Source organism: Ascaphus truei, chromosome 8 (assembly GCF_040206685.1).
Source record: "Ascaphus truei isolate aAscTru1 chromosome 8, aAscTru1.hap1, whole genome shotgun sequence".
Classification (NCBI taxonomy): domain Eukaryota; kingdom Metazoa; phylum Chordata; class Amphibia; order Anura; family Ascaphidae; genus Ascaphus; species Ascaphus truei.
Window position 1 is genome coordinate 9,605,183 of NC_134490.1, and position 18,002 is coordinate 9,623,184.

At 43.9% G+C, this 18,002-nt stretch overlaps 1 protein-coding gene across 5 annotated transcripts in view; it reads right to left on the bottom strand.

The window, feature by feature from the left end:
• Positions 1-1,880, bottom strand: part of LRIT1 (leucine rich repeat, Ig-like and transmembrane domains 1) — a 24,324-nt gene extending 22,444 nt beyond the window's left edge. Inside the window, exon 1 of one of the 5 annotated variants that reach the window (XM_075610467.1) lies at positions 1,524-1,880. In XM_075610467.1, coding sequence (XP_075466582.1) covers positions 1,524-1,645 — 122 coding nt within the window. In that variant the 5' untranslated portion in view covers positions 1,646-1,880. The remainder of the gene's footprint in view (positions 1-1,523) is intronic. The other 4 variants (XM_075610469.1, XM_075610468.1, XM_075610472.1 and 1 more) reach the window with 4 other exon arrangements.
• Positions 1,881-18,002: the final 16,122 nt, after the last annotated feature.

Below are 18,002 nucleotides of genomic sequence, written 5' to 3' on the forward strand. Positions count from 1 at the left end.
CCCCATCATACAGATACTCAGCACCGTATGACGATACGTGCCTGATACTATCTTCGTGAAAATGGAAAATGATCAGGAAGTTGCAGAGCAACAATGTCATTCAATCAAAAAACCACTTCACGGGATGTAGAATGGGAGGAAAAACAGCACTTGATTTATCCCAAAAAGTCCAATTGGATTTGTTTTATTTTGCAGGCGTATTGTCTCAGTCTTGAAACTGGGATACTCTGGAAATATCCACACGTTTGCCTGCAATGTCCCAGTTGAATTCATATACATAATGACACACACACACACAAGCACAACATCAAACGCATCGAAAGTCAAAGACGTAGAATTGTATTTCTGACTCTTGAGCTGAAGCGATTTGATTTTCGCACAACATTCCCCTGACGGTGCTTTATACTCATTTTGTATGTTGTATCCTTTTACTAGATACATTTTTAATATAAATTAAAATAAGACTAATTTCCTATGTGTTTTTATGGTATCGCATAAATTGATGGAATATTTACACTTTTACTAAGTAATTGGAAACATTTGTATGTTGGAAAGCCTTTTGCACAACTTAAATACCAACCAGTTGTTTTAAATCATTATACATACAAACATCCTTGTTAGCAAAGGTGAATGATAGAAGGTGTCAGTGTTCCTTAGGGGGGTTTAAATGTATTTATATCCTACGATATGCAACATTTACACTATCGTTAACCACTTTGCTGCCAGAGGGGACATCAGCACATAGATACATCCAATAATGCACAGGGGCGCATTGAAACAACTAATAAACAGTAAACCATGTTATTTTCAAAAAGGGAAGGTCCACCTTTTCGACAAAAAAAATCCCTAAAGTTTGTTTGTCAAAAATGACTTTTGGGGTCCAACGCCACGTGTTTAACCAAAAATACACGTCTATTTTTATAACAACTGCAAGGAAATTCAGTAAAACACTGTTTAGTAGTTTACTGGAATAAAAAAGAAAATTGCAACAAGAAAAATAACAAACGTTTCTATTTTAAATCTCTTATAGCCATGCATACAGTATGTGTCTTTTGTTTCTGCTGGGTTTAATTCCCCTTTTCTTCCAATGCACTTTAAATCAAATCCTCCTTTCCTGCTGACTGCTTTAAGCATGTGTTTTAACATTTCAAATTCCAAATGCTTAAGGCAAAAAGGAAAAAAAAGCAGGGAAATGTGGATACAGCTGTACATATTTGTGTACATATTTGTGTACATATTTGTGTACATATTCGCGTGCGCCTGTGAAATGTTTCCTCAGTGTGTTATTGATGCTGCATCTCTGCGGTGCAGAAGGTATTTCAATGCTTTCTCTGAAATCAGATTACAAAGTGCTCAGAAGTTAATCCTTTGGCACATTGAAGCCGCAGCACAAAGTGATTGGAGAAAAAGAAGATACATTTTTACAGTGTGATCAGGGGACACAAGGAATGCACATGAACGGACAGAGGGAAGGTGTTAGGTGCTGTATGTGTGAGGGAATATATTGTAGACTGTGAGCCTACCTGGACTTGGTTCCATCACTGAGGGAATGGAAGGTGCAGCTGCACTGAGATGGACAAGAGTGACAAACAAAAGGTAGACCCCCCAAAACAAGGCAGCAGAAAATGGCCACGGTGACCCACATGGTGACCTGACCATGAGTTGGGGTCGTTGGGGACAGGGCAGAAATTCTCCAGCGTCGCCTGATCACATCTTGTCCGCTTTCAGCCGCAGAGTGATGCTTCAGCTGCGGCTCAGTCCCGCAGATAATAAGAGATAGGACAGGGGATTAGTGAGGGGGACTTGGGTTATTTTCCTGTCGCTGCCTGTCGCTTCCTGGAATGTCAGAGGGGAGCGTTAAGCTAAAGCCGCTGCAAATGGAGGCCAACCACCACAGCACACGGGGGGGTCAGTTTAAAGTGTACAATGCACGTATTGAAGGTGGCGGCAGGGCCGTCCTGAGGGCAAAGCTTTAAGGCCCAGATTCACTAAGCAGTGAGAAAAAAACACTGCGTTAACCAAAATAGGAACAGAAGTTATTTTGCCCGAGTTAACCTACAGATTCACTAAGCTTGCTGCATGTGGAAATATCTCCCACAGTGCCGTGCTGTGAATAACATGAGTGGAGTATATACTATAGCAGGGGTGAGCATCTGCTATCCTCAAGGGCCACCAACAGGTCAAGTTTTAAGGATATACCTGCTTCAGCACAGGTGGCTCAATCAGTGGCTCAGATTGAGCCACCTGTGCTGAAGCAGGAATATCCCTAATACCTGGCCTGTTGGTGGCCCTTGAGGACAGTTGGCCACCCCTACTGTAAAATGTTCTACTGCTATGTGTACTATTCTACAGGCCTGTGAAACCTGGGACTGACCTACAGTAGCTTCATACCCAATGTAGGACATTCATTATCTTCAGTCAATTAAAGAGGAAACGAAGAAGTTACATTGCTGACCTTCACCCGCGCAGTAGGACGCCTGATGAAGGTCTAGTTACTGGACTGCAACATTAATTATTTTTATTAAAAATGCTTGGAAACAAACAAACTGATACACACCACAATTACTAGTCCTTATTATGGGTTAAACCTTTTGAAAGGAAAGGTGATGTATTTTAAGACAGATTGTTTTTACTGCATAGCTATTGTGTAATCCTTTCTACAGTGACTCCCAAATGCACAGTACTGCTGCTATGTAAGGCACTGCAACCAGGGTGTGTGAGATGATAGTTTGGAAGTACCTGTACAGTCCTGGAGACATATTTGCATTTTTATGATGAGACGAAAGGATTATATCCACTCTGCTAAGCAGATCTCTTATGCAAAACAGTGCAAAGGAATATGCTGCAGAATTACATATTTAGACATATAACCAAGTACAGGACTTTCCACGTTAAACCTGAATGCTCTAGTGGCTCGCAATATATTTTCAGCACTACATTTAGTTTTAATCCTAGAATGATTCCCTCCCAGAATTGAATCCTAGAAATGAAAGCAGCTTAAAGCATACAGTATATCCCCAAAAATGTGCAAACACATTTCTCTGGAGTATTATATGGGAGTCTACATATCAAAACAAAAGTGGAGCCATTCAAGGGCAAAAAAACATAGATTGTAAGCTCTACGGGGCAGGGACCTGTGCCTGCAAAATGTCTCTAATTACAATTAGCAGCGCTATACAAGAACATGCTATTATTATTATTATTTATTATTATTCAAAAAACTGCTCGATTTATCAAAAACAATCGTATTTATATCGCCCCAGAATTTCTCTACTTTTGCCTTAATACAGAGGCCCCTGGAGTCATTATAAGAACATATGTTTAAATATATGCACAAAGCAAGGATTTCCATAAACCTTACATGTGTGTGTTTATTTACATACATTAGAAGAGTCCAGTATTACCTTACTAACAGGAAAAAGCAGAAAGAAGGCAGTGCACTGCCAAAAGAAGGAGGAGGCTCACAAGTAAAACAAAACGATTTATTCCATGATTGGATCAGACATGACCCCTAGAGCAGCAGCACAGGTAACCCACCTACGCGTTTCGGGCCCAAAACGCATAGGTGGGTTACCTGTGCTGCTGCTCTGGGGGTCATGTCTGATCCAATGATGGAATAAATCATTCTGTTTTACTTGTGAGCCTCCTCCTTTTTTGGCAGTGCACTGCCTTCTTTCTGCTTTTTCCTGTTCATCCTGCCTGGTGGATTGCACACCGTTTGGAAGGGGGGGGGGGGGGGGGGAAACGCAATAGGACCACACTGAAGACCTGGGAATCAAACTGAGTTATTCCTGTGATTTTATGCCTTTAAGTCAGCATTATATGGGACAATATGTGTACTATTTATGTGTGCCAGTGAGCACTAGGTACTAGTCCCCTATCCCTGTTAAAAGCTGCAGTTCAGTCAATATCCTGCATGTGTGTTTTTTTTAATAAATCAGTTCTGTAGTAAGAAAAAATACTTTTAGCATTTTCTGTTTTTAAAAAAAACAACTTTGAAAGACCAATTTTCTTGTATTCTATTTTAACAAGCATTTGCTAAGGCACTGCCCCTTCATGTCCTGTCACAAGCCCTGGCACACCCCTTTGTCAGCCCTTCCCTCCCTCTAGCACATGTCAGTGCAGGAGTGCTCATGAATATTCATGAGCTTCCACTGAGTGACAGAAGCTGAAGAAAAACATATGCGATATCTAAAGATCTTGCCAAATTTTGCCGATCAATACATGGAGAATTGACTGGCAGCTATACAGTTCTTTAGGTAATTAGAGATTGCCCACATGAAACTATTGAAGTAAAAAAATAAATAAAAAAAATAAAAAAAGACTGAACTGCAGCTTTAAGGGATGCTGTACTAATACACAAGATACAGTGGAGTGGTCCTAGCAGAGAAACATATGTTTATGGGATATAACCAATTTTTGATGCACCGGTTACCTACATCTTTACCTTACTAATAGGCAGGATTATATTGGTTAGTTTTCAAACACGAGGCAGTACAGTACAGTATTAGTTAGTTTGGATGATATTGCTTGTTCCCGTTCTCTTGCCAAATTGCTCACCCTGAATCCACTTTGAAGCATAAGTTCAAATGTCTGTGAATGTAAGAAGACATTCTTGGCGCTGGATAAGAGGGTGCTGCACCTGCCCAATGCTCTGTTAAACGCTTATTTAATTAGTGCGGCATTTGGATTTTTTCGTCTGTTTCACTGTATTATCAATTTACACCATAAGAAATGTTGTTATTATTAGTGCAGTAAAAACATAACTCCTAATATGTCACGTTAAGCTAGAACTACAGAACATTTTGTGTATTTCTATGTAAAGTGTAGAGTAAATGAGTTAATCAGTATTAGGTGATACCTTTTTTATTCGGGCTAACAATTGATAGTATAAGACAAGCTTTTCGAGAGACCTTCTCTCTTCCTCAGGTCGGCAATACTGATTTACAAATGATTCCAGGAGTTTAACAGACATGCAAAAAAAAAAAAACCAAGGTAACAATCTAATGCAGGAGATGTAAGAAAGGAAAACTCTCGGACAGCTTGTCTTATAATATCTATTGTTAGTTCAAAAAAAAAACGGTGTCACCTAACACTGAAGTACTCATTTACTCTGCAGTATCGCGTCTGGACTAACAAGGCTATTTCTACTTAATGTATGTAACGTGTAAATACCTCAATAGTAGAGATGTGGGGAATATCTCCAAGTTTGGTTCATGGAAAACTTCACATCATTGTTACGTTTTTTTTACATATTCGCAAATATTTTTCGCAAACCTGTACCCTCCGGTTTGATTTGCCTGTTTAGCAGTCTTGGCCAGAACGTTAGGCGAAACGCAGCAGTGTTCGTAGCATTTTATCTGGGAATCAAAAGTCCAATTTACTCAGCAAACTTTCTTTTTATATGTTACGAAACTAGAGTACTGACGCCATTTAACTTCAGGGGACAATGAAATTGCGTCAGATCTCACAATCTGAACACTTGTCACAAAAATGCACTCAAATGTTTTTTTTCATTGCAATATTGTGGTACCGTATATGTATTTCTTATTGAACACAAAGGGAACTGCAGATGTTTTTAATCTCATATAACAGCCTCTCTCTCATTATAACACCAACATCAGCTATCTGATTCTACTTACATACTAAATCATATGGATTTGCCAATTACAAAGGAAACTGCTACCTAAATACATTTTAGCACTATTCTCGCTGTATTCAATAAATATATAAGATGATAGATGGCAGACAAGGCACACGGATTTGAAAAATAACAAATTAATTTATTAAGCTAACGCAACGTTTCGACCGCAATGGTCTTTATCTTGGTAAAGACCCTTGCGTTCGAAACGTTGTATTAGCTTAATAAATTCATTTGTTATTTTTCAAATCCATCTATCATCTTATACTCTAGGATTGGATGCAGGCTTTCGTTCATTGACGGGAGCACCTGTAATTGTATCAAACTCTTTTTTGCTTTATTTGGTGTGCAGCACTTATCCGCATTCGTATTGGTTCAATAAATATATACACATCAAAGCATTTACATGTATTTTTTAGTGACCAAAGTGGCCTGTTTTCTTATGGATGTTGACGCTATCGCATGCAGCGAATGTTGAGTATACGCTAGTTTTGCGAAACGTTCGCACATCTTTTCCCAACAGTTGAGCTGTGTTGCTAGAAAAAAAGAGTGGGATCATTTTTCGACCCCTGATTTTGCGGCTGCCCTGACATCCAGTTCTCATAAACACATGTCCGTGTTATTGCTCGATAATCAAAACTAACAAAGCTGGTGGAACTAAAGCAGAGATTTCCTAAACAAGGCCCCTCTTGTCTTCTGCAGTAAACCCTCGCAAGAAAAGTTGCCGACTACAGTCAAGGGCTTTGAATATTACATGGCAGTATTTCTCATCCGGTAATATCCACGAGGGTCTTGACCGAGGGGGGTATTCAAAATGAAAGAAGGAAACATTAAAAAGGCATGAAATGACGTGGAATTCAAAAAGTGGTACTTATGGGTACAAGATCAAAGAAGAAGTGTGTCCGGCATGATACTGTCATGTGCATTTTAAAAAAAAGAGTAAGTTTGGGGGTGTGAGAACCGGCGGTGAATATCAACCTACTGACGTAATGTGGGTGGTTTCTGCGGTCATTTCTATTTCACGTTAAGGAACAGGTAGAGGAACGGCAGCGCACTGCCAAGAAGACCAGGAGGAGGCTCATGGTTGCAACAGCAAAAAATGTTTAATGCATAAAAAAGATTGGACTAAATGTCCCCCCTAGCCACAGCAATGGTCCACCAACGCGTTTCGGGCTCTATGCCCTTTCTGAAGGTGCAGCTGCAGTTAGGGAGAAGATTGCCTGTAGCCTTTGCTATGTTTATCTGTTTTCCTTTCCCCATACCCTCATTTGTACCCCACACTTCCCTTCCCTTTGTATCTCCCCCCCCCCCCTTGTGTGATAATTAGAGCTGTATACTTTGCATAATTAGTCGGTTAGCATTTCCAATTTTGTATATCTATTTGTTTACGCTATTAAATTTGTGCCTTATACTGAGACTCTACGTTTTTCCATCTATCTGAGTGTGCTGGAACCTATTTAGGGATTTGTATTTATGAATACTTTACAACACAATTATTGGTATCATAAAAACTTTATTGTACAATGCATACCATTGTACATTATTTCTAATGCGATCCACTTATAACGGGATGTGATTCAATGGACCACACGCATAGCGTTATAAGGGGGTTGAGATATATATATGTAAGTACTTCAGTATTAGTTTATACCTTTTTTATTTGGACTAACAATTTATGTTTTGCACGAGCTTTCGAGAGTTCCTCTCTCTTCCACGGGTCGGCAATACTGATTAACAAAGGAGCTATGGCTAAAACAGGGGTTTGGGAGAGCAGGGAAAAAAAAAAACCTGTGTGTGTGTGTGTGTGTGTGTGTGTGTGTGTGTGTGTGTGTGTGTGTGTGTGTGTGTGTGTGTGTGTGTGTGTGTGTGTGTGTGTGTGTGTGTGTGTGTGTGTGTGTAGCTTGTGTTTTTTCATTCACCAATTCAGAAGTTCAACCGGTTTCTTAATTATTATTATTATTATTATTATTTTTTTAAACAACAATAAATCCGAAGATACGCCTTCCACGTGATCTCGCTCACATTTCTTCCAAATTCCAATGTTATTTTTGAACAAACACGAAGTTCGGATTTCGAACCCGCAAACCTACCCGTCTATTATGTTTAATGTTGTGAAATTACCCAGTTGTTGCACTAGTTGCAGTGTGTGTTATTAGTGCAGTATGTGTGGAGTTCACTATGCTGATATATTAACCCGGGGGGTGCTCAACTCCAGTCCTCAAGCCCTCCCAACAGGTCAGGTTTTCAGGATATTCCAGCTTCAGCACGGGTGGCTCAATCAGAGGCTCAGTCAAAGACCTGTGCTGAAGCAGGGGCTGATTGATCCACATGTGCTGAAGCAGGGACTGATTGAGCCACCTGTGCTGAAGCAGGGATTTCCTGAATACCTAACCTGTTGGGTGGGTTGAGGACTGGAGTGGAGCACCGCTGCATGAAACATCGGTGACTTCTACAGCTCATCAACACCATGGCTTCCCACTGAGGGCCAGGGATAAGGACTTAGGTTAATATACCCTGCTTCACACCAATTTCACACATGCTTTCTCTGTTTCATGTGACCTTTAAGAAGGATTACTGCACACTGTATAAATTGGTAAAAGCACTAATCTTCTATAGAAATGCCAGGGCTTACTTGAAAGACTTAGGTGAACCCTTGCACGATAGGGCCTTTGGATATACTATTTATTTCTCAGTTAATTGTTGCCGCAGTTGCTATCGCTGTTTCCTCGCAAAAACCTTTTAGACTCCCACATAAAGGGGTTACGATGCAATCTATAAATGGTGGCAGCCATTTTGCGATGTGACCGTTTAGAAAACACATTTCCTCCAAGTTAACTAATTGGAATGAAATGTGCTGCAACTTTCTTAAACTTTGTGACCACAGTGCAGAGATTGGGTGCAGGAGTTGGGAGCGTATATTATACTGCAGTGTGGGAATTTCAGTTAACCATTAATGTAGGCTAAAACTCTGATAATCTCTTAATTTCTCAAAGCTCATTGGCTAATTCCCGGCCATTATTCATTCAGTAATAGGCCGGAATCTTTGGCGCCTTTCCCAGTTTTCATTTCTAGCCAAGCCAATCAGCTTTCACGTGTTATACAGCGAGTGAGAGCAGCTCTCAGACAAGGGAGGTGATTGGATAGGAAGAACCAGCCAGACACTAACTCCTCCCCCTTGTGTGTGTGTGTAAAGATAGGGGCTGCAGTGTCTGTGTGCTTGTGTGTATAGAGGGGGGGCTGCAGTGTGTGTGTGTTTGTATGGAGAGGGGCTTTAGTGTATTTTCAATTTTATTTTAATAAACAGCTACAGTAAAAGCACAATAGAAAATGTTTAATATGTTGATAAAGCTCAATCTATATTATTTTTGAAAAAAGCCTACATTTAGCCTATAATAGTAATAATCCCCTCAGAAAAGGGCATTACTGGCCAATATTGCCTGACTGGGTTTCCTCACCTTTGCCTCAGGGCTTCATCTCTTCCAGCCAGGGCATTATTGGCCAGTAATGTCCTGTTCTTTTGGGATTATTACATAATTAGGAATGTAAGGGCAGCTTTACACTTTGTCCTTATCACTGTGACTGACACTGTTGTGTGTTAGTGTCGCTACCTTTTTGTCCTTTTCCCAAAAGAAGAACATATGGATATTATAGAAGACAGGGGCAGCGTTGAGAAATATGGTCCTTTAAAGCAGCCCTACAAAAATCCTTATTATCCAGTATCCTGGAACCAGGGTCACGAATGATGTATGAATAATTCCAGTTAGCTTAACTCATGCCTTCCCTCTTCCAAAGCACAACAAGTCATATTGTCTTTCTTAGTTTTATTGAGGGAAAATCACAGGAAGAAAGGTACTTGCAGATGTAGTGTGGGTAGAGAGTGCTTCTCTCTCTCTGAAGTGCAGTGTATCAAGATAAGGCAGTGTAAAAACAGAAAGGCCTTGCTGGGGCAAATAGCAGACAGGTACTCACTCAGAGTCCAGGGTGAAAAGGAAGTGAGGGGCAAGGGTCACACTAGAAGTGAAGTGAGACTATACTAACTGTCAGCAAGGACAGGGGGTAGGAATAACCCACTCTCAGCTAGGAGAATAGGAGATTGCAGGCAACCAACACTGACTAGGGCTGTGTAAACAACATGTAACAATAATGTTGCCTTTTCACATGCAGCTAGCTGCTGGGACAGGGAAAATAGCAGGCAGCTAAACTAGGGAGACATGAATCCTATGAGCTGCAAAGGGAGACAGCGAAATGTAAAATCCTGTTCCACGACACTCCCGTCTGGTATCTGGAGATACCACTATATAATAAAATATGTGGAACATATGTGCAATGCATAATGACAATACATAACATTGTATTCACAAAACAATGCGAAAGTCCATGTCCACACAATGATGTGATACCGGCCGGTATCACTGGCTTCAAAGTCCCTTGGCCAAGGTTCTTCGGCAAAGGATGCCAAGTGGATGCACCGGTCCAGGTTAGCTGGGTGCACCACAATGTCTTTTGCAAAAGTCTCTGGCCCTGTTTCTTTTCAAACTTATGGAAGAACAGTCCTTTTGTTTCTGTAGTTTCACCTACAGAGTGCATCCCCTTGTAGGTATGCCAGTCGTGGTAGCCTGTCACTCTATCACCTGGCGTTTGGCAGAAGGAGATGGCTTTTGGCTCCTTGCGGAAGCGGATCAACACTCCTGGAAGACTGGTTGTCAAGTCTAGTCCAGTGAAGAGGGCGTCGTTCAGGGAGACTCCCTGGTGCCGAGCGCTGGAGCTGAACACTACCCGGATTTGATTGGGTTCCTGAGGGTGGTAGACTCCAGATGATTGGAGGTACCAGCATTCTTCACCTTCCTTCAGTTGAGGTGCTGGCTTTGCGTGGCAACAAAGGAATGTCTTCTGGATGAAGGCCACAAAGTTATGTTTGGTCTCCGGTTTCCTTTGTAGGTCGCAGCGGAGCGAAGTGAGCCTAGAGATGGCATGTTCTTTGTTGTTTGGGAGGCGTCTTCTTGGTGAATGGAATGGTAGCGGGGTCACCCAACTGCCCGACCTGTCCTTGAAGAGCTCCTTATCCATTAACTTCTGGAATTCTCCATCTTCCATCGATAGTACTTGTTTGTTACCGTCCCTTGTTTTCTGGAACGCTGTACACCCTAGGTCATCGGAACGTTTCTCTTGCACGAGAACGTCTCCACGTATTTTGACGATACTCCTTTGTGTCTCTTTGTTAACTGCCATCAGGAGGTTATTTTCTCCCTGGACATGACGAAGAACAGTCTCTTTTGTCCTTGTAAATCCCTTTGTGAAATGTCTCTGCGACTGTCTCTTTTTTGATGTGTGAGAGGACAGTCTTTTTGCCACTGTGGCTTCACCTGCAGGGCACAATCTTTTGCGGCTATGCCAGCCGTGGCAGCTGGCTGCTTTGCCACTTGGTATTCTGCGGAGAGGAACAACTGCACGTCTTAGCCGTGCCATTGATCGCGGCAGGACCGTCCGATTGTTTATTGTCTTTTGGACGATCCCTTTGTCGGTCACCTTTGGGAGGTTACTTTCTTCCTTCAGTGGAGTCGACTCATCATCCTTAGCTGTCTGGACTGCTGAGCATCCTAGGCCATTGTCACATCCACCTGATGTGAAGATGTTTTTGTTGATCTCAGGGGTATGAACTTGTCTCTTCTCCACACTTGGCCCTCCTGTCACTTGGAGATGGCCAAGACATGGTTCGGAGAGGGATGTATGTCCGCATTCTGTTATCACTGTTCTGCGGGCGTCAACATAGTCTGGTCCGTGCCCTTTGTCAGTGCACACGTTGCCCACTATCACCAATCCTAGGTCAAGTCTTTGGGCGTATGGTGCGTTGTGGGGTCCGTTACGCTGTTTACGGACTTTGTGCACCCTCAAGATGTCCCTACCAAGCAGCAGCAAGATCTTGGCGCCTTGTTCTACCGGCGGGATGTAGTTGGCTATTCCTCTGAGGTGCGGATGATGGCGTGCCACGTCTGGTGTGGGAATCTCGTCTCTGTTTGCAGCCATGTGGTTGCACTCGATGAGTGTGGGGAGAGCTATCTTCACTCTGTTATCCACTGAACGTATGACGTAACCGCTTGCTCTTCTCCCTGTTGTCTCAGTTGACCCTGCACAGGTTCTGAGCGTGTAGGGTGAGGCATTGTCTTGTGAGTTGAATACGTTGAAGAATTCCGTCTTTGCCAATGATCTGTTACTTTGATCGTCGAGGATTGCATACATCCGAATAGCCTTCTCAGGTTGTCCCTGGGGGTGCACTGTGACAAGGCATATTTTGGAGCAGGACATTTTGTCACTTCCTTTTCCGCAAACCTCTGTGCACTGAGACGTGACAGATGTTGGCTCTCCTTCTCCTTCCTCCCTGCCATGCTCCGCTACGGAGGATGGGTTGTTGAGTTGGTGGAGTGTCAGCGCCTCTGGATGTAGAGATGTTACGTGCTTGTCACTTTTGCACACTGCACATTTGATGGCCTCTTTACAGTCCTTGGCTAGGTGAGTCATGGAATCGCAGCACCTGAAGCAGACTCTGAATTCTCCGAGTAACTTCTTGCGTTCCTCTAGGGACTTCATCCTGAACCCAAAGCATCTGTTAAGTGGGTGTGGCTTCTTATGTATGGGACATTCCCTGTTTGGGTCCCTTGGTTTCTCGTCTCCGGCGACTGACTGATCGGGAGTAGTTTGGGTCGTGGAAGACACGTCCGTCCTGTGGACCGAGATGGGTGTTTGAGTGTTACCGTATCTCGCCACTGGTCTCTCATTCCTCAGGCTGCTTGCACTGTGTTTGGTTTGCGCACCCAAGATGAAACTGGGATCGTTCCTTGTCCTTGCCACTTCGCGGATGAAGCTCAAGAAGAATGAGAAGGGAGGGAAGGCGACTTGCTTCTCCCTTTTGTATTTGGAGCCTTGTGAAATCCATCTTTCTTGGAGGTTGTAGGGTAGCTTCTCCAAGATGGGTCTCACTCCGCGAGCTGAGTCTAGCACATTGAGACCTGTAAAGGAATGGTCTTTCCTTGCAAACTCCAGCTCTTGCAGCAGGTCCCCGAGCTCTCGTCACTTCGAGTAGTCTTTAGCTGTGATCCTGGGAAAGCTGTCGACTCTCTTGAAGAGCGAATCTTCGACTGTTTCGGGCCTACCGTAGCAAACTTCTAGCCTTTCCCATACCAGGTCGAGACCTACTTGGGGGTGGTTCACGTTTGCCGTCCGAAGTCTGTTTGCGTGCTCCCTGGATTCATTTTCCAGCCATTTGGATAGCAGGTTGAGCTCTTCCCTTGCTGAGAAGCCCAGGCTCTTGATTGCGTCTTTGAACGTGAACTTCCACATCCGGTAGTTCTCAGGACGGTCGTCAAAGTTGGTGAGTCCTGTTTGCACCATGTCACGCCGGATCATGTACTTGGCCTTGTCTGTCAGGCCTGAGGCATCGGCGTGTTGGTCGCGTTCTGAGGTAGTTGCTGGGAGGGTCCTTGAGGTCGCCTCTTCCTTGGCGTGGACGTGTGATGACTGCTGATCAGTGCGAGGGGCTGTGTTTTCCCGTGTGGGTGTACCTAGATTGCGAGCCTGTTGTAGTGCATCCGTGTGCGCGCTGGCGTGTGGATCACTGTTGCGGCTGTGGCTATCCCAGGTAGCATGTACCCTTAAAGGAACGGAGTCTTCTCCACGTAACCCTAGCAAGTCTTCGGTGTCTGTGAAGTCACTCCCTTCGTGTTGAGATGGTGCGCTGGTGTTTACACTGAAGAGGCTCCTTACGTAGTCTTCAGTGCGTCGGGCTGGATCCTCTGAGGCTATCCGTCTGTACGGTTGCTCCCTGCCATCCTGTTGCGCGGCTGCTTCTAAGACTTCGGCTTCGGCTATGGCGGCAGCAGCTTCCCTTTCTTGATTTAGGGCCTCTAGGTTAACGTCCACCTCTGTCTTTTTCCGTGCAGTGGCTGCAGCGGCGGTGGCAGCGGCTGTCTGATCCTCCTCTTCTATGCGGGCCCTTTCTAGTTTCATGGCTGCCTCTTTCTGAGCGTATGCGGCCCTGACACGTACGGTCTCTGCGGTGGCTCGCGCCTTGGTGGCGTTTGCGCTTGCGCTAGACACGTGAGATTGCGCTGATCTTGCTGACCTTGACGAGTGTCTGGATGTGATGGAGCGCTGCGATGCGGTCTCCAGGAGGAGCTCTTTTCTCTCGCTTTGGGCGTCCGTGATGGCGGTTCGCACGCAGCTGTCACGTGTCAAGTCAATATTATGCTGTAAGTCCCTTTCTTGCAGGCTTTTGACCTGGCCAAGTAAGTGACGTATGCCTCTGACAGCTCTTGGTAGGATGAGTGATCTATCTTTAATTGAGTTATTGCCTGCTCGAGCTGTTGTACATAGTTAGCGCTGGCGACATTGCATATTCCAAGTGTGGTTGTTTCCCAGGCCTTCTCTAATTTAGCGCGGTGCGCTTCAATGTCAGTCTCATATTATTCGCGGGCCTTTTGTGTCAGTGTAACTATCCGTTTAAGCCTTGCATCTGCCTGCGCCTGTTGCAGTTGCGCAGCGGTCTCTGTGTCTGAGTGGTCACTCTCCTGCGTGGTGTTTGGTGAGGATCTGAGTTCTGCCATGCTGCAGGTGTGTGTAGGCCTTTAGCCAGTGCGTGTGGCGTGCGGGCTATTTACCTGCGTCAGCGATGGATGAATGTCTCGGATAGTGCCAGTAGGTGTTCTGCAGCGCTAAGCGTAGGGGTAGCTGTACTCACAGGTGTCCGGGGGCTATGACCCGTGTCCTGGCGGGTGTCCGGTGGCGTGGCCCTTGGTGGCTCTGGCCGTGGGGACGTGCGCAGTGTTAGGTGAGACGGTAGCTCCTCACTGAGAAACTGTGCAGAGGGTGGACTCAAAAACAGAGAAGGAAATCAAAGTTCTGTGTGCTATGAACATTCTGTCTGCAATGCTGCTGCCTTGTGTGCAAAGTTGTTTTGCTTTTCTGGGTTTGCTGTTTAAAACTGCTGCTTGTTTTCCAAAAAGCTACTGCTTTGTAAAGCTGTGCAATGTAACACTTTCCTTAGCATGAAGCTGTCGCTTGTTTCTGCTGTAGAGGCTGCTCTGAACAGCAGTGTGGGGCATAAGCTTGTGCTGTGCTTGTTTGTAAGGCTGCTGCTTGTCAGTCTGCAGAGACTGCTCTGTGTCTAGCATAAGGCCTATGACATAGTGGAATCAGCGTTGCTGAGGCGGGCTGAGCCGCGCTGAACAGATGCACAAAGCCCCTGCATCTGTAATCAGCGCGGCTATAGTTTCTCCCTCCGCATGCGTGCTGATGCGTGCGGAGGCTGATAAAATCAGAAGAGAAAGGCAAGTTTGAAATTTTGCCGCTTGGGGGAGCAGAGGAGCAGTCACGTGACCGCTCCCATCCAATGGGGCTGCAGCCGGCATTTTACCTACTGTGTCGGTGAGATAGTAGAGCCACCAGACCAGACAGAGTAAAGGCAGCACAGAGGTGTGTATGTGTGTGTGTCACTGTGTGTGTGTGTGTGTCACTGTGTGTGTGTGTGTGTGTGTGTGTGTGTGTGTGTGTGTGTGTGTGTGTGTGTGTGTGTGTGTGTGTGTGTGTGTGTGTGTGTGTGTGTGTGTGTGTGTCACTGTGTGTGTGTGTCACTGTGTGTGTGTGTGTGTGTGTGTGTGTGTGTGTGTGTGTGTGTGTGTGTGTGTGTGTGTGTGTGTGTGTGTGTGTGTGTGTGTGTGTGTGTGTGTGTGTGTGTGTGTGTATATTTATCAAAGTTGCACAATGTTAATAAATAATTTATCTTCACAACATGTCTTTTTTTTTTAATTTAAATATTATATAATATACACACACACACATATACACACACACACAGGTTCCCCAGTGACACACAAACACACAGACCACTTCAAAGTGACACACACAGTTACCCAATGACACACACACACACACACTGACAGCTACCAAGTGACACACAGTGATACCCGCCTCCCAAGCACGCTTGCTGTCTCCTCTGCCAGGACAGCAAAAAGCTCCTGGTAGAGCGAGCTGCAGCAAGCAACAGCGAGCAGCAGCACCACCAAATTCTTTACTATGTCCCAGGCCTAAGACTGAGTACCAGCTCCTGTGTGTGTGTAAATCTGCTTGCTTGTCTTTGTATAAAGCCGTAGTAGTTTGCTGTATAGAGGCTGATGGCTCTGTGTAGCAATGTGGAGCAGTATGCTTGTACTGTGGTGGTGAGAGACTGCTGTTTATTTGCTGTGTAGAGGTAGATGACTCTGTGTAGCAGTGTAAGCAGTTTGCTAGTCAGTACCTGCTTCCAGAATCTGTGTCACTGCAGCTACTGTGCTGATTTCCCCAACACACGGCCTTTCTATTTTTACTATCCTGGAGCCAGGGTCACAAATGATGTATGAATAATTCCAGTTAGCTTAACTCATGCCTTCCCTGTTCCAAAGCACAACAAGTCCTTTTGTCTTTCTTAGTTTTATTGAGGAAAAATCACAGGAAGAAAGGTGCTTGCAGATGTAGTGTTGGTAGAGAGTGCTTCTCTTTCTGAAGTGCAGTGTATCAAGATAAGGCAGTGTAAAACAGAAAGGCCTTGCTGGGGCAAATAGCAGGCCGGTACTCACTCAGAGTCCAGGTTGAAAAGGAAGTGAGGGGCAAGGGTCACACTAGAAGTGAAGTGAGACTATACTAACTGTCAGCAAGGACAGGGGGGTAGGAATAGCCCACTCTCAGCTAGGAGAATAGGAGATTGCAGGCAACCAACACTGACTAGGGCTGTGTAAACAACATGTAACAATAATGTTGCCTTTTTACATGCAGCTAGCTGCTGGGACAGGGAAAATAGCAGGCAGCTAAACTAGGGAGAAATGAATCCTATGAGCTGCAAAGGGAGACAGCGAAATGTAAAATCCTGTTCCACGACATCCAGCCACCCTAATGTGTCAACAGGGATTGAGTGATAAGCAGAATATGACATCAAACTGAAATATGCTTAGCATTCCTCCCACTGGAACTATGTAACGTGTCTGGAACCCTCACCTGAATATTTACTGTTACATATACCATCCTCTGGGTGACTCCGCCTCCTGCGCAATTTAGAAAAACATCTATTTTCTCCCACATCCCGTCAAAGAATTTAATGTGTTTCTCTGACTACATTTACTGGTTTCAAATATTTTGCCAACATTTTAAGGGAACCAAACTCACTGACAGAGGCAATGTATCCAAATAAGGCATTGCAAGTTTTTCTCATGTAGTAGCTCTCAAATAATGCATTGCTGCTATAAATGGTAGAAAAACACAAATATCAGAGTCAGAGATGTGAGAACTGGTCACGCTTTTACTTTGCAACTTTTAGTGCAAATTCGTCAAAAACATTAATGGGATTATTGTTAACGGAAAAAAATGAGCTTCCATTTCACACATTTTTAGTTTTTTTTTGTGTGAAATGTATCAAATACGGGGAATTTTTGCCAAATTGTCTTTCATTTCTTTTTGCAAAACTGGGTCACCTTGGTCATGTGACCTTGCGCATCACGTTTATTTGACCCCGCCAAAAAGTTTTTATGCAAAAAAAAAAAACCAGCACATTTGGGAGAAGTCACAAACTTTTGCAATCATTTCGCACAACTCTGGGTGTTCGAACTATTTTTTCTTTCTCTTACTATATACCCTAAAATGCAGGGGGCTACACCCACTTTATTTTCTCTTGACAACAATGATGGGGTCTATAAGTTAACGTTTCCTAGCTGAAAAGATACCCAAAGAGTCACACAACAATGACTGGTCTATTAGTCAACGTTTCCTAGATGAAAAGGTACCGCACGTGTCACAACAATGGGGGAAAAAAAGAATCCAATTAAAAACAACTAGAGACTTTATTCTTTACTGAAATCTGCTGCAATATTTTTGCAGTGATTTCATTCCAATTTTGTGGCCAGGAGACATTGGCAATATGTGCTTGCAAGTGTGTAGCAGCAGCCAGCAGGGCACTCACTCAGTGAAAAGTCTCCTTTCTATGCTTTTTATGGAGAAATAAAAAAAACCACCAAGATACTTCTATGTCTCGTTCCCAATTAGAACGTTTACATATGTTCTTGCTTCCCAGCTGCCAAACACTCTGTTGACCTTGTGTTCTGCTCTTTCACCGTTCCTTTTCATGCTCTGCTTGTGTTGCATTAAGATAACAGACAGTTTTTTCATATTCGTGTCTTCACAAAAACCGTGTTGTCAATGCAATGAATACATTCTTTTTACCATGGCATGCAAATACGATTTGGAAAAGGTGGAAGGGGGGGGGTCTTGTTGGAGCATAGAGGAGGAATCGTGCTCTCGTTCACATCATTAGGGAATTCTTCAGGGGATTGCGATGTTTAAATAA